The 15,944-nt window shown below is 40.2% G+C and overlaps 1 protein-coding gene across 1 annotated transcript in view; it reads left to right on the forward strand.

Moving 5' to 3' along the window:
• Nucleotides 1–15,944, forward strand: part of LOC128648114 (17-beta-hydroxysteroid dehydrogenase 13-like) — a 186,142-nt gene that overhangs the window by 132,538 nt on the left and 37,660 nt on the right. Inside the window, 1 exon segment of the mRNA XM_053700773.1 lies at nt 3,040–3,177. Within this exon segment, the coding sequence (XP_053556748.1) occupies nt 3,040–3,177 (138 nt within the window).

Genomic DNA, 15,944 nt, shown 5'->3' on the forward strand with positions numbered 1-15,944 from the left:
ATAGTTATATTGTATCTAGCTTAGGTTTTATTTTTATTTTACAGGTAAGTTTGTATTTATTTTAACTAGGTAGACTAGTTAGTAAATAGTTATTAACTATTTACTAACTACCTAGTTAAAATAAATACAAACTTACCTGTTAAATAAAACCTAACCTGCTTTACACTAAAACCTAACATTACAAAAAATAAAAAAACTATCATTACAAAAAAGAACAAACAAAATTATCCAAAAAAAATAAAGATTAATCCTATTCTAATACCCTTAAAAAAAAAAACACCACAAAATAAAAAACCCTACTCTAGAATAAACTACCAAGGGCCCTTAAAAGGGCCTTTTGTAGGGCATTGCCCTGAGATAATCAGCTCTTTTACTCCAAAAAAAATACAAACACCCCCTAGCACTATACAACCCCCACCCCCCAAACTACCAAGGGCCCTTAAAAGGGCCTTTTGGGGGGCATTGCCTTGAGATAAACAGCTCTTTTGCTTAAAAAAAAACACCCCCTAAAAATATACATTACACAAAATAACTAACAAATTATCAATTTAAAAATAAAACAAATATTCATATTCTAATACCCATAAAAAAACACCCCAAAATAAAAAACCTAATCGAGAATAAAATACCAAGGACCCTTAAAAGGGCCTTTTGTAGGGCATTGCCCTAAAGATATCAGCTCTTTTATTGAAAAAAAATTACAAAGACCCACTAACATTACAAACCCCCACCCCCCCAAACCCACAAAATAAATAACAAATATCTAAAAAACCTAAGCTACCCATTGCCCTGAAAAGGGCATTTGTATGGGCATTGCCCTTAAAAAGGGAATTTAGCTCTTTTACTGCCCAGACCCTAAACTAAAAAATAAAACCCACCCAATAAACCCTTAAAAAACCTAACACTAACCCCGACGATCCACTTACAGTTTTTGAAGTCCCGCTTGAAGGATCTTCATCCAGCCGGCGAAGTCATCATCCATGCGGCAAGAAGTCTTCATCCAGACGGCCTCTTCTATCTTCATCCAGCCAGCGAAGTCCTCATCCAGGCGGCAAGAAGTCTTCATCCAGGTGGTCTCTTCTATCTTCATCCAGCCGGCGCAGAGCGTGTCCATCTGGAAAACATCAGGCGCGGAGCATCCTCTTCATACGGTCGCTGCTGTACACTGAATCTTCAATGCAAGGGACGCGATTCAAGATGGCTTCCCTTGCATTCCTATTGGCTGAAAAAATTGAATCAGCTAATAGGAATTAGGGCTGCTAAAATCCTATTGGCTGTTCAAATCATCCAATAGGATTTAAGCAGCTCTCATTCTATTGGCTAATTCGAAGAGGCCGTCTGGATGAAGACTTCTTGCCGCATGGATAATGACTTCGCCGGTTGAATGAAGATCCTTCAAGCGGGCCGTCATCAACTGTAAGTGGATCGTTGGGGGTTAGTGTTAGGTTTTTTAAGGTTTTTTTTGGGTGTTTTTTTTTTTTTAGATTAGGGTTTGGGCAATGTAAAAGAGCTAAATGCCCTTTTAAGGGCAATGCCCATACAAATGCCCTTTTCAGGGCAATGGTTAGCTTAGGTTATTTTAGATAGTTTTTTTATGGGGGGGGGGTTGGTTGGGTGGTTTTACTGTTCGGGGGTGTTTGTATTTTTTTACAGGTAAAAGAGCTGATATCTTTGGGGCAATGCCACAAAAAAGGCCCTTTTAAGAGCCATTTGTAGTTTATTGTAGGCTAGGGATTTTTTATTTTGGGGGTCTTTTTTATTTTGATAGGTCTATTAGATTAGGTGTAAAAAAAAATTATTTTTGATAATTTTTTGTGTTTTTTCGTAATTTAGTGTTTTTGTTTTTTGTAATTTAGTTAGTTTTTATTTTTGTAATTAGATACTTTTTGTAATTTTTAGAGTAGTGTTAGGATTTTTTTATTGGTAGTTTAGTTTTATTTAAATTGGTAGTTAGTTTAATTTTAGTTTAATAATTATAATAGCTTAATTGTTAGTTTAAAATAATTTTTTTTAATTTGACAGGTAAGTTTTAATTGAATTTAAGGTAGGGAAATTGTAATTTTAATATAAAGTTAGGGGGTCGTTAGGTTTAGGGGTTACTAGTTTAAATTAGTTTATTTTGTTCTGGGGGGGCTTTGGTTTAGGGGTTAATACTTTATTTTAGTATATTTCGTTGTGGGGGGCTTGCGGTTTAGGGGTTAATAGGTTTATTATAGCGGCGGTGTGGGCAGATGGCAGATTTGGGTTTAATAATATTTAAATAGTATTTGCAATGCGGGTGGGCGGCGGTTTAGGGGTTAATAAGTTTATTATAGTGGCGTCAATGTCGGGGAGCGGCAGAATAGGGGTCAATACATTTTTTTAGTGGCGGCGATGTCGGGAGCGGCAGATTAGGGGTTAATAAATATATTATAGTATTTGCGATGCAAAAGGGCCTTGGTTTAGGGGTTACTAGGTAGTTTATGGGTGTTAGTGTACTTTGTAACACTTTAGTTATGAGTTTTATGTTACAGCTTAAAACTCATAACTACTGACTTTAGATGGCGGTACGGATCTTGTTGTTTTAGGCTGTAATGCTCACTTTTTAGCCAGAACGCAAAACTCGTAATACCGGTGCTATGGGAATCTCATGAAAAAAACTAATTTTACGTGTGCAGGACTGACGTTGCGTTACAGGCTAAAAGGTGTGTGGTACACCTATACCGACAACACTTGTAATAGCTGCGGTGCTGTTTTAACGCTGAAAATGCCATATGCAACGCATACTTGTAATCTAGGTGAAATTCAGTTATTTACTTTTTCTATTATGTTTAAATACATTTTGAGTAATTTTGAGAAATGCTAAAGGTTTTGAGTTTTTTATTCTTTTTTTTTTTATTAAAAAAATGTATGTTTACTTTCTTGTTAAAATATTCCATGTGTAAAATAGAGTTAGAGTTAATTAACAAACATGTAAGGAATTTTCAGTGTATAAAGCATATGTTTTTATATTTGTACACTATTTAATGGACAAACATAACGTATTATATTTGCTTACAGTGCAAGCAAGTTTGGTGCAGTTGGTTTTCATGAGGGCCTTACACAAGAGCTTGAAGCCCTGGGGAAGGACGGCATAAAAACCTCATGTTTATGCCCTGTGTTTGTAAACACCGGATTTGTCCATAACCCAAACACAAGGTAAGCAAGTGCAGCATGCTAATTAATGCAGTTTTTCTCTTTTAGTCGTCAATCTCCAGACCTCTTGGCACTCTTTGATTGTCATAAGTGATATCCATTCTGTATAAATATTATTTGAAATTGGCATATACATTCAGGGCTACTAGCTTGTATGAATATAGTGCAGGTTTTATGACATTATCTTTTTCTCCAAGGTTTGTCATTATGAATCTTTATACTGTATATTTTTTACAACAGTTTCTGCTTTTTGGCAACAGCATATCAAGTGTTCAGCTATTCTTCCACCCACTTGGGGGGAAAATGACGTGTAATACTAAATTAAGGTTCTTAAGCATATGTTTTAGTTTAAATTGCTTAATTTTACCCTCTGTAATATATACATACATACAGATAGATAGATAGATAGATAGATAGATAGATTGATAGATTTGATAGACCACAAGACAAGAATTCTAAGCAAAATTATCTTTTTTTTTTGCATTCATTGATATCATCCCAACAATGGGCTAGATTACGAGTGAAGCACTAAATATCACTCCTGCTCGTTGGCTGGACGGAGGCTTTTTGCACACATCGTGTAGTGCGAGTATTACAACTTGAAAGCAAAAAGTTTTCACACAAGCGCTTATGTGATGCATGCAAAAAGTCAAACGTTTAATATCGCGACCGCATAAATGTATTCCCCTATAGACTTCAATGAAGCGTGAAAAGTGGAAAAATACCTAACACCCTTACTCGCTCGCAAACCCGTTTGCATTTTCTCAAGTGCGCTAACCCGACATGAAATATTATCTCCTTCACCCAATCTGACGTATAGATGTATATATACGTCTGAGCTTCAGGTAGCTCCAGCAGTTTCGGCTGTTACGTTACAAACAACAGCTGGAGTTCCTGAAGCTCCAGGCATCTGACGCATATGAAACTGGAGCACGATCAGTGCTCTGGTTCCATATGAGGGCAGATGCCTGATCGTTACAGACAGTGACACTGTGTGTGTCTCCCTCTGTAATGATCGTTGCTGGTGCCGGCAGAAGGTGTGGACAGGAGATGGATGGCGGTGGGCGGCTCTGCAGTGGAGGGGGGAGGGAGTTGGAGGGTCCTATGCTACAGAAAAAAAAATAAAGGGACAGGGAGTGATGGGGCAGCTACCCTACATAAAAGGGGTTTGGTGTGTGGGGGACCCTAACAATGATTGTGGGGTGACGGGGAGGTAGGGAGCCACTACACTACAGAAAATATTTTTAAAAATATAAATAAAATTAAAAAATATTCCCCCCCCCCCCCGAACCCCCCCCCAAATGTTTTATAAGTACAGGCAGACAGCTGCCAGTACCTAAGATAGCGGCAATAGTTAGGGCAGGGGAGGGTTAGAGAGCTTTTTTGGGGGGGGATCAGGGAGGTTGGAGGATTAGGGGGATCCTACCCTGCAGAAAAAAAATTAATAAAAAAAAAAGTCTTAATTTTTTTATATTGGCAGACTGTCTGCTAGTACTTTAGATGGGGGTGAACAGGGGGGTGAGGGAGGGAAGATAACTGTTTATGAGGGATCAGGTAGGGATCAGGGAGTGGAAAGTATCAGGTGGGAGGGTAATCTCTACACTAAAGCTAAAACTAACCTTACAAGCTACCTAATTAACTCCTTCACTGCCGGGAATAATAGACATGTGATGCGCAGCTGCAATTAGAGGCCATCTAATTACCAAAAAGCAATGGCAAAGCAATATATGTCTGCTATTTCTGAACAAAGGGTATCCTAGAGAAGCTTTTACAACCATGTGTGCCACGATTGCACTAGCAGTATGTAAATAATTTCAGTGAGAAACCCAAAGTTTGTGGGGGAAAAAATAAATATTTGAACACATTTGGTGGTAAAATGGTGGCATGAAACATACCAAAATTGGCCAAGATCAATACCTTGAGTTGTCTACTTAAATATATATACTGTATATATATATATATATATATATATATATATATATATATATATATATATACTGTATACAGCTTTGACAGGTAAAAAAAGGCCCTATTTCTGTTTAAATGGAGTTATAGCAAAAATGCTAAAAAGAATCTCCAGTATTTGGCCAAGATTTTCTCTGAAAGTCCCGGTAGTGAAGGGGTTAATATTTCGCATTAGTCTGTATTGTGCTTGGTAAACTGTCATATGACATTAAAAAAAAAGTATTGGTAATTGGTATCGGTGAGTGTTTGGAAAAAAGTATCGGTACTTGTACTTAGTCTTAAAAAAATGGTATTGGTGCAACCCTAGTACATATGTATGTACAAACATATAAACACACACACATATATATATATATATATATATATATATATATATATATATATATATATATGTGTGTGTGTGTGTGTGTATGTGTGTATACATATGTTTTTCTTTGTTTATATGTATATATATAAATATATATATATAGTGTAAATACATATATACACATATAAATACATAAATATGTATGTACAAACAAACATATAAACATATATATATATATATATATATATATATATATATATATATATACATATACACACATACATACATATTTAGACATGTACAGGTATATGTTTTAGCTCTATGTTAAAGGGATACTAAACCCAATTTTTTCTTTAACCCCTTAATGACAACTGAAGTACCAGGTACGTCATGCATTAACAAGTAGTTAATGACAATGGACGTACCTGGTACGTCAGTTGTCTAAGAGAGTGCTGGAAGCGATCGCAATCGCTTCCAGCAGCTCTCAGGGTATTGCAGTGATGCCTCCATATGGAGGCATCCTGCAATACCTTTTTAGAAGACTCCGATGCAGAGAGAGCCACTCTGTGGCCCTCTCTGCACCGGTAGCGATGGTGCCGGTTCGTTGGTGGGTGGGAGCGTAACAGGGAGACGGGTGGGCGGCCCATCGCTACCCGGCATCCGGTTCCTAGAAGTGCAATGTGCATGCCGGGTGCCAGGAGCGTGCGGGGGGCGTGCGTGCGCGTGCATGTGCGCGCGTGCGCGCGCACATTACCTGGCACTGACACTGACACCAATGAGGAGGGAAGAGGGGGGGGGAAGATGTTTTAATCAAATAATATAAAAGGATCTGGGAAGGGGAGGGGGATAGGGGTATTGTGGGGGGCTGCTACACTACAGAAAACATAAAAAAAAACAAAAGAACAAAAAACACTTTTGTTTTTGGGGCAAATTGGGTACTGGCAGACAGCTGCCAGTACCCAAGATGGCCGCAATTAGATAGGGGAGAGGGTTAGAGAGCTGGGGGGGGGATCATGGAGGTTGGGGCTAAGGCAGGAGTCCATCACAGCTAAAATATTTTATTTTTTTTATAAAAAAAAAAAAAAAACTCCTTTTATTTAATACTGGCAGACTTTCTGCCAGTACTTAAGATGGCGGGGACATTTGTGGGGTGGGGGAGGGAAGAGAGCTGTTTGGGAGGGATCAGGGGGTGGGATGTGTCAGGTGGGAGGCTGATCTCTACCCTAAAGCTAAAATTAACCCTGCAAGCTCCCTACAACCTACCTAATTAACCCCTTCACTGCTGGGCATAATTTACGTGTGGTGCGCAGCAGCATTTAGCGGCCTTCTAATTACCGAAAATCAATGCCAAAGCCATATAAGTCTGCTATTTCTGAACAAAGGGGATCCCAAAGAAGCTTTTACAACAATTTGTGCCATAATAGCACAAGCTGTTTGTAAATAATTTCAGTGAGAAACCTAAAATTGTGAAAAATGTAAAGTTTTTTTTTTATTTGCTCGCATTTGGCGGTGAAATGGTGGCATAAAATATACCAAAATGTGCCTAGATCAATACTTTGGGTTGTCTTCTAACAAAAAATATATACATGTCAAGGGATATTCAGGTATTCCTGACAGATATCAGGGTTCCAATGTAACTAGCGCTAATTTTGAAAAAAAGTGGTTTGGAAATAGCGAAGTGCTACTTGTATTTATGGCCCTATAACTTGCAAAAAAAGCAAAAAACATGTAAACATTGGGTATTTCTAAACTCAGGACAAAATTTAGAAACTATTTAGCATGGTTGTTTTTTGGTGGTTGTAGATGTGTAACAGATTTTGGGGGTCAAAGTTAGAAAAGTGTGTTTTTTTCCATTTTTTCCTCATATTTTATTATTTTTTTTGTAGTAAATTATAAGACATGATGAAAATAATGGTATCTTTAGAAAGTCCATTTAATGGCGAGAAAAACGGTATATAATATGTGTGGGTACAGTAAATGAGTAAGAGGAAAATTACAGCTAAACACAAACACCGCAGAAATGTAAAAATAGCCATTGTCATTAAGGGTAAGAAAATTGAAAAATGGTCCGGTCATTAAGGGGTTAATGATTCAGATAGAGCATGCAATTTTAAGCAACTTTCTAATTTACTTCTACTATCAAATTTTCTTTGTTCTCTTGCTATCTTTATATAAAAAGCTGGAATTTAAAGCTTAGGAGCAAGCCCATTTTTGGTTCAGCACCCTGGATAGTGCTTGCTTATTGGTGGCTACATTTAGCAAACCAATAAGCAAGGTTAACCCATAACCCAGGTTCTCAACCAAAAATGGTCCGGCTCTTAAACTTTTAGATTCCTGCTCTTTAAATAAAGATAGCAAGAGAACAAAGAAAAATTGCTCATAGGAATAAATTAGAAAGTTGCTTAAAATTGCATGCTCTATCTGAATCATTAAAGAAAAAAATTGGGTTTAGTGTCCCTTTAAAGCATTTTGCAGCCTTTTTTTCTTTTCTTTTTTTATACAAATTTTTATTTTTAACCATTTATATTAGACTGTAATTATGAGTGTAACTGTACTTTTAAATGTATTTTTATGCGTTTTGTGCAACTTGTTTGACTTGAATAATAGTTAACCAGAGCTCTTAAAGGGATGTTCAGGTCAAAATTTAAATGCACATAAATTAATTACATCTATGAATAATAACATATTTGTAATATACATGCATTGGCAAAAATGCTTCTAGTAAAAGTTATCACTGTTTTAGTGTTAACATTTTTCTCTGCACGTGCATGTGAGGCACAGCAAGATATTCTCAGTGCACCAGCATGTTATATACTGCAGCTGCTCAGAGCGCCAGTGGGGCATGTATCATGTCAGCAATTAACAAATTGAGTAATTACCAGATGTTACACTCACCTTAGGCTCTCCGAGCTAGTGCTGTGTTTAAAATGCTGGTGCACGGTGCATACTTAAATACACTTTTGAAACAGCTATAACTTAAATTAGAAGCATTTTTGCTAATACATGTGTATTACAAAAATGCTTCTATTTAAAAGCGAAATGCAACCATGTGTATTCCAATTGTGGCTGGAAAGTCTCTTTAAGTTGCGCTATCTCGACACGCACTAAATTCAATTGTGCTCAAGCAAATGCATTTACTTTCAACTCTTTATACGAGCCGCAATAAACCCCTTTTCACTTGTGCGCAACAATTAGCACGCCACTCGTAATCTAGCCCAATGTGTTTTTCAAAAACTAAAAACCTGAGACATTTAAAAAAATATTTTTATTTTTTTTTAAATGGGCTTTGTACATGGCAACAAATATTTGTGGCAGAAAAATGCTCTAAGGCCCCTAGATGTATATGTTGTGTGATAGAATTTTCCCATGGAAGTACACTGAATTTGCTATAAAACAATATACAAAATGTATTAAGCAAAATACCATTAATAAAAATTAATGCATTCTACCTTACAAATGGGATAAAATAAATATTTCTGCAAATTTCTAAATAAAGTGATTTTATATTAACATACTTTTCCCTGTTTCTCTTAATTAAATAAGTTTCAAATCTATTTTAAGATTATAACTGTGTAAACTATCTCCATGGGAAAATAAACAAGCTGACAAAATGATGAACTCCAGTAGTTTTAATTCTATTAAAGGGTAAGTAAAATAAAACATGCAATTTTAAACAACCTTAAAGGAACAGTCAACTCCAAAATTGTTATTGTTTAAAAAGATAGATAATCCCTTTATTACACATTCCCCTGTTTTACATAACTAACTTGGTTATATTAATATACTTTTTACCTCTGTGTTTACCTTGTCTCTTCTGACAGTCCCCTGATTATATGGCTATTAATTTATTATCTATTGACTTGCAGTTTAGCCAATTAGTGCAGTGGCAGCCACAACTCTACAGAAGAGACCACAACAGGGATACGCACAGACAAAGGCTGTGGCGGACATTTTCCAAAGTACAGACCTTAGTGAAGGACACCAAGGTACATTTGAAATTAAAAACATTATTTTATAGTGCTGGGTGTTATTATACTGATGCAGATACCACTGACCCTATAACCAGCCCTCCTCTGGCTATACCCATGTGCCAGTGTCACTACTGTGTCATTATATAGTGCTAGGTGTTATTATACTGATGCAGATACCACTGATCCTATAACCAGCCCTCCTCTGGCTATACCCATGTGCCAGTGTCACTACTGTGTCATTATATAGTGCTGGGTGTTATTTTACTGATGCAGATACCACTGATCCTATAACCAGTCCTCCTCTGGCTATACCCATGAGCCAGTGTCACTACTGTATCATTATATAGTGCTGGGTGTTATTATACTGATGCAGATACCACTGATTCTGTCATGAGATGCAGGACATATGCAGGACACAGCAATGATGGTACAACTCTATTTTATTGCAGAGCATACCAATACACATCTAGTCAGGTTGATTGTACTAAACTAACTGCGACACAGACACCGGACCTAAGCCCCGCCCACATACTAGTGACATCACATCCTGCTCTCATCACATCTTCCCCTTTTTCAAAGGCAAAGCATACATTTGCATATAATAAATAACAAGGTACACCAACAGGGTATACAACAACATTTTTGTTTTTGAACATTATAAAAACAAATAGATTAGAAAACATGAACAAATAAATTACATCCTGACTTGGACATCGGGGTAGACTACCCTAGTCCACAGTGACCATGGGATTATTCTGCCCATACTTCCGGTCACTGTTCTAGCTAAAGTCAGTCCCTGTATCGGGCCGGAAGTTTCACCACTCTTCCGCTTGATGTAACTTTGCATGAACTGTCCTCTGATACAGAAGATGGTGAACAAGAGTCTGCTGGAGGCAAAGATATATCCCCGCTGTGATCTTGCTGAGGGGAAGGCACCTCTCTTAGAACAGGGGATCCCACCGGCGGTAGTACTGAGGTATCCGGTTCCAGACTCTCAGGTACAGGCTGAATATGTCTTCGGTTACAGCGTGTAACCGTCCCTCCCTCTGTAAGGACTGTGTAAGACCTTGGTTCTGGAGAGCGGCCCACTACCGTAGCAGGCGTCTTCCATTTCTTCTCATCATCCAGTTTAATTCTGACACTTTGGCCCGCTTTCAGCTCCTGTAAAGGCCTGACAGAATGTCTCCTGTCGTAGAAGAAACGATAACCCTTTTTGGCCTCTTCATCCCTCCTAAGGACTTCGTCCCGAGGAACAGGGCCAGGCGGCTTGAAGACACCCACTGAGGGTAAAGTGGTGCGAATCTGGCGTCCTAGCATCAGCTGTGCCGGTGGCCTGAATTGGGCGTCGCCCTGTATGACAAGAGGGCTAGGTACGGCTCAGATTGCTTTAGAATGAATTTTGTTGTTTGAACTGCCCTTTCAGCCATTCCGTTGGCCTGCGGATAATGTGGACTTGACGTGGAATGTACAAAATCATATTCCCTGCTGAAAGCACTGAACTCTGTAGAAACGAACTGCATACCATTATCACTCACCAGCTCCATTGGAATGCCCCAGCGGGCGAACAAGCTCTTCAGGCGAATGATAACGGCCTGACTTGTGATATCATTCAGGGGTGCAATTTCCAAATACCTGGAATAGTAGTCGATCACAACAAGAAACTTTTTCCCATGCAGTTCACACAAATCAGCAGCTATTTTCTGCCACGGCCCCGCAGGCAGCGGAGTAGACATTAAGGGCTCCCTTCTCTGAGTAGGCCGGCGTTCCCGGCAAAAGGCACATTTAGACACGTGATTTGCAATGTCGGAGCTGATCCCAGGCCACCACACAGCTGTAGCTGCCCTTTCTCTGCACTTTGTAATGCCTAGGTGGCCATCTTGAATCCTGTTTAACATCTCCTTCCTCATGCTGACAGGAATTACAATGCGGTCTTGGAACAGCACCAACCCCTCCAGCTCCGTGAGCTGCGACCTCTCTGGCTGGTAAGCATTTAAAGACATCCAGGCTGCCCGGCTCTCGGGCCAGCCATCTTTTATGTACCTTATAACTTCTTGCAGATCTGTGTCCCAATATGTCTCTTTCTTTATCTCTTCCAGTTTCCTTGAAGAAAACATAATTTATGCTTACCTGATAAATTTATTTCTCTTGTAGTGTATCCAGTCCACGGATCATCCATTACTTATGGGATATTAACTCCTCCCCAACAGGAAGTGCAAGAGGATTCACCCAGCAGAGCTGCTATATAGCTCCTCCCCTAACTGCCATTACCAGTCATTCGACCGAAAACATGCAGAGAAAGGAAAACCATAGGGTACAGTGGTGACTGTAGTTTAATGGAAAAATTACCTGCCTTAAAGTGACAGGGCGGGCCGTGGACTGGATACACTACAAGAGAAATAAATTTATCAGGTAAGCATAAATTATGTTTTCTCTTGTTAAGTGTATCCAGTCCACGGATCATCCATTACTTATGGGATACCAATACCAAAGCTAAAGTACACGGATGACGGGAGGGACAGGCAGGCTCTTTATACGGAAGGAACCACTGCCTGAAGAACCTTTCTCCCAAAAACAGCCTCCGAAGAAGCAAAAGTGTCAAATTTGTAAAATTTGGAAAAAGTATGAAGAGAAGACCAAGTTGCAGCCTTGCAAATCTGTTCAACAGAAGCCTCATTCTTAATTGCCCAAGTGGAAGCCACAGCTCTAGTAGAATGTGCTGTAATTCTTTCAGGAGGCTGCTGTCCAGCAGTCTCATAGGCTAACCGTATTATGCTACGAAGCCAAAAGGAGAGAGAGGTAGCCGAAGCTTTTTGACCTCTCCTCTGACCAGAATAAACGACAAACAGGGAAGACGTTTGTCGAAAATCCTTAGTTGCCTGTAGATAAAATTTCAGGGCACGGACTACATCTAGATTGTGTAGCAGACGTTCCTTTTTCGAAGAAGGATTAGGACACAAAGATGTAACCACAATCTCTTGATTGATATTCCTGTTAGTGACCACCTTAGGTAGGAACCCAGGTTTAGTACGCAGAACTACCTTGTCTGAATGAAAAATCAGATAAGGAGAATCACAATGTAAGGCAGATAACTCAGAGACTCTTCGAGCCGAGGAAATCGCCATTAAAAACAGAACTTTCCAAGATAACAACTTGATATCAATGGAATGAAGGGGTTCAAACGGAACCCCCTGTAAAACATTAAGAACTAAGTTCAAACTCCATGGTGGAGCAACAGTTTTAAACACAGGCTTGATCCTAGCTAAAGCCTGACAAAAAGCTTGAACGTCCGGAACTTCTGACAGATGTTTGTGTAAAAGAATGGACAGAGCTGAAATCTGTCCCTTTAAGGAACTAGCGGATAAACCCTTTTCTAAACCTTCTTGTAGAAAAGACAATATCCTCGGAATCCTAACCTTACTCCATGAGTAACTCTTGGATTCGCACCAATATAAGTATTTGCGCCATATCTTATGGTAAATCTTTCTGGTAACAGGCTTCCTAGCCTGTATTAAGGTATCAATAACTGACTCAGAAAAACCACGTTTTGATAAAATCAAGCGTTCAATTTCCAAGCAGTCAGCTTCAGAGAAATTAGATTTTGATGTTTGAAGGGACCCTGGATCAGAAGGTCCTGTTTCAGAGGTAGCGACCAAGGTGGACAGGATGACATGTCCACTAGATCTGCATACCAAGTCCTGCGTGGCCATGCAGGCGTTATTAGAATCACTGATGCTCTCTCCTGTTTGATTCTGGCAATCAATCGAGGAAGCATCGGGAAGGGTGGAAACACATAAGCCATCCCGAAGGTCCAAGGTGCTGTCAAAGCATCTATCAGAACCGCTCCCGGATCCCTGGATCTGGACCCGTAACGAGGAAGCTTGGCGTTCTGTCGAGACGCCATGAGATCTATCTCTGGTTTGCCCCAACGTCGAAGTATTTGGGCAAAGACCTCCGGATGAAGTTCCCACTCCCCCGGATGAAAAGTCTGACGACTTAAGAAATCCGCCTCCCAGTTCTCCACTCCCGGGATGTGGATTGCTGACAGGTGGCAAGAGTGAGACTCTGCCCAGCGAATTATCTTTGATACTTCCATCATTGCTAGGGAGCTTCTTGTCCCTCCATGATGGTTGATGTAAGCTACAGTCGTGATGTTGTCCGACTGAAACCTGATGAACCCCCGAGTTGTTAACTGGGGCCAAGCCAGAAGGGCATTGAGAACTGCTCTCAATTCCAGAATGTTTATTGGTAGGAGACTCTCCTCCTGATTCCATTGTCCCTGAGCCTTCAGAGAATTCCAGACAGCGCCCCAACCTAGTAGGCTGGCGTCTGTTACAATTGTCCAGTCCGGCCTGCTGAATGGCATCCCCCTGGACAGATGTGGCCGAGAAAGCCACCATAGAAGAGAATTTCTGGTCTCTTGATCCAGATTCAGAGTAGGGGACAAGTCTGAGTAATCCCCATTCCACTGACTTAGCATGCACAATTGCAGCGGTCTGAGATGTAGACGTGCAAAGGGTACTATGTCCATTGCTGCTACCATTAAGCCGATCACCTCCATGCATTGAGCTACTGACGGGTGTTGAATGGAATGAAGGACACGGCATGCATTTTGAAGCTTTGTTAACCTGTCTTCTGTCAGGTAAATCTTCATTTCTACAGAATCTATAAGAGTCCCCAAGAAGGGAACTCTTGTGAGTGGAAAGAGAGAACTCTTCTTTTCGTTCACCTTCCATCCATGCGACCTTAGAAATGCCAGTACTAACTCTGTATGAGACTTGGCAGTTTGAAAGCTTGAAGCTTGTATCAGAATGTCGTCTAGGTACGGAGCTACCGCAATTCCTCGCGGTCTTAGTACCGCCAGAAGAGCACACAGAACCTTTGTGAAGATTCTCGGAGCCGTAGCCAATCCGAATGGAAGAGCTACAAACTGGTAATGCCTGTCTAAAAAGGCAAACCTTAGATACCGGTAATGATCTTTGTGAATCGGTATGTAAAGGTAAGCATCCTTTAAATCCCCTGTGGTCATGTACTGACCCTTTTGGATCATGGGTAAAATTGTCCGAATAGTTTCCATTTTGAACGATGGAACTCTTAGGAATTTGTTTAGGATCTTTAAATCCAAGATTGGCCTGAAAGTTCCCTCTTTTTTGGGAACCACAAACAGATTTGAGTAAAACCCTTGTCCTTGTTCCGACCGCGGAACCGGATGGATCACTCCCATTAATAAAAGATCTTGTACGCAGCGTAGAAACGCCTCTTTCTTTATTTGGTTTGTTGACAACCTTGACAGATGAAATCTCCCTCTTGGGGGAGAGAATTTGAAGTCTAGAAGGTATCCCTGAGATATGATCTCTAACGCCCAGGGATCCTGGACATTTCTTGCCCAAGCCTGGGCGAAGAGAGAAAGTCTGCCCCCCACTAGATCCGTTCCCGGATCGGGGTCCCTCGATTCATGCTGTCTTAGGGGCAGCAGCAGGTTTCCTGGCCTGCTTGCCCTTGTTCCAGGACTGGTTAGGTCTCCAGCCTTGTCTGTAGCGAGCAACAGCTCCTTCCTGTTTTGGTGCAGAGGAAGTTGATGCTGCTCCTGCTTTGAAATTACGAAAGGAACGAAAATTAGACTGTCTAGCCTTAGGTTTGGCTCTGTCTTGAGGCAGGGCATGGCCTTTACCTCCTGTAATGTCAGCGATAATTTCTTTCAACCCGGGCCCGAATAAGGTCTGCCCTTTGAAAGGTATATTAAGCAATTTAGATTTAGAAGTAACGTCAGCTGACCAGGATTTTAGCCACAGTGCTCTGCGTGCCTGAATGGCGAATCCGGAATTCTTAGCCGTAAGTTTAGTTAAATGTACTACGGCATCTGAAATAAATGAGTTAGCTAACTTAAGGGCTTTAAGCTTGTGTGTAATCTCATCTAATGGAGCTGATTCAAGTGTCTCTTCCAGAGACTCAAACCAAAATGCTGCTGCAGCCGTGACAGGCACAATGCATGCAAGAGGTTGCAATATAAAACCTTGTTGAACAAACATTTTCTTAAGGTAACCCTCTAACTTTTTATCCATTGGATCTGAAAAGGCACAGCTATCCTCCACCGGGATAGTGGTACGCTTAGCTAAAGTAGAAACTGCTCCCTCCACCTTAGGGACCGTTTGCCATAAGTCCCGTGTGGTGGCGTCTATTGGAAACATCTTTCTAAATATCGGAGGGGGTGAGAACGGCACACCGGGTCTATCCCACTCCTTAGTAACAATTTCAGTAAGTCTCTTAGGTATAGGAAAAACGTCAGTACTCGCCGGTACCGCAAAATATTTATCCAACCTACACATTTTCTCTGGTATTGCAACTGTGTTACAATCATTCAGAGCCGCTAACACCTCCCCTAGTAATACACGGAGGTTTTCCAGCTTAAATTTAAAATTTGAAATATCTGAATCCAGTTTGTTTGGATCAGAACCGTCACCCGCAGAATGAAGCTCTCCGTCCTCATGTTCTGCAAATTGTGACGCAGTGTCTGACATGGCCCTAATATT

The sequence above is a fragment of the Bombina bombina genome, chromosome 2, assembly GCF_027579735.1.
Source record: "Bombina bombina isolate aBomBom1 chromosome 2, aBomBom1.pri, whole genome shotgun sequence".
NCBI classification, from domain to species: Eukaryota; Metazoa; Chordata; class Amphibia; order Anura; family Bombinatoridae; genus Bombina; species Bombina bombina.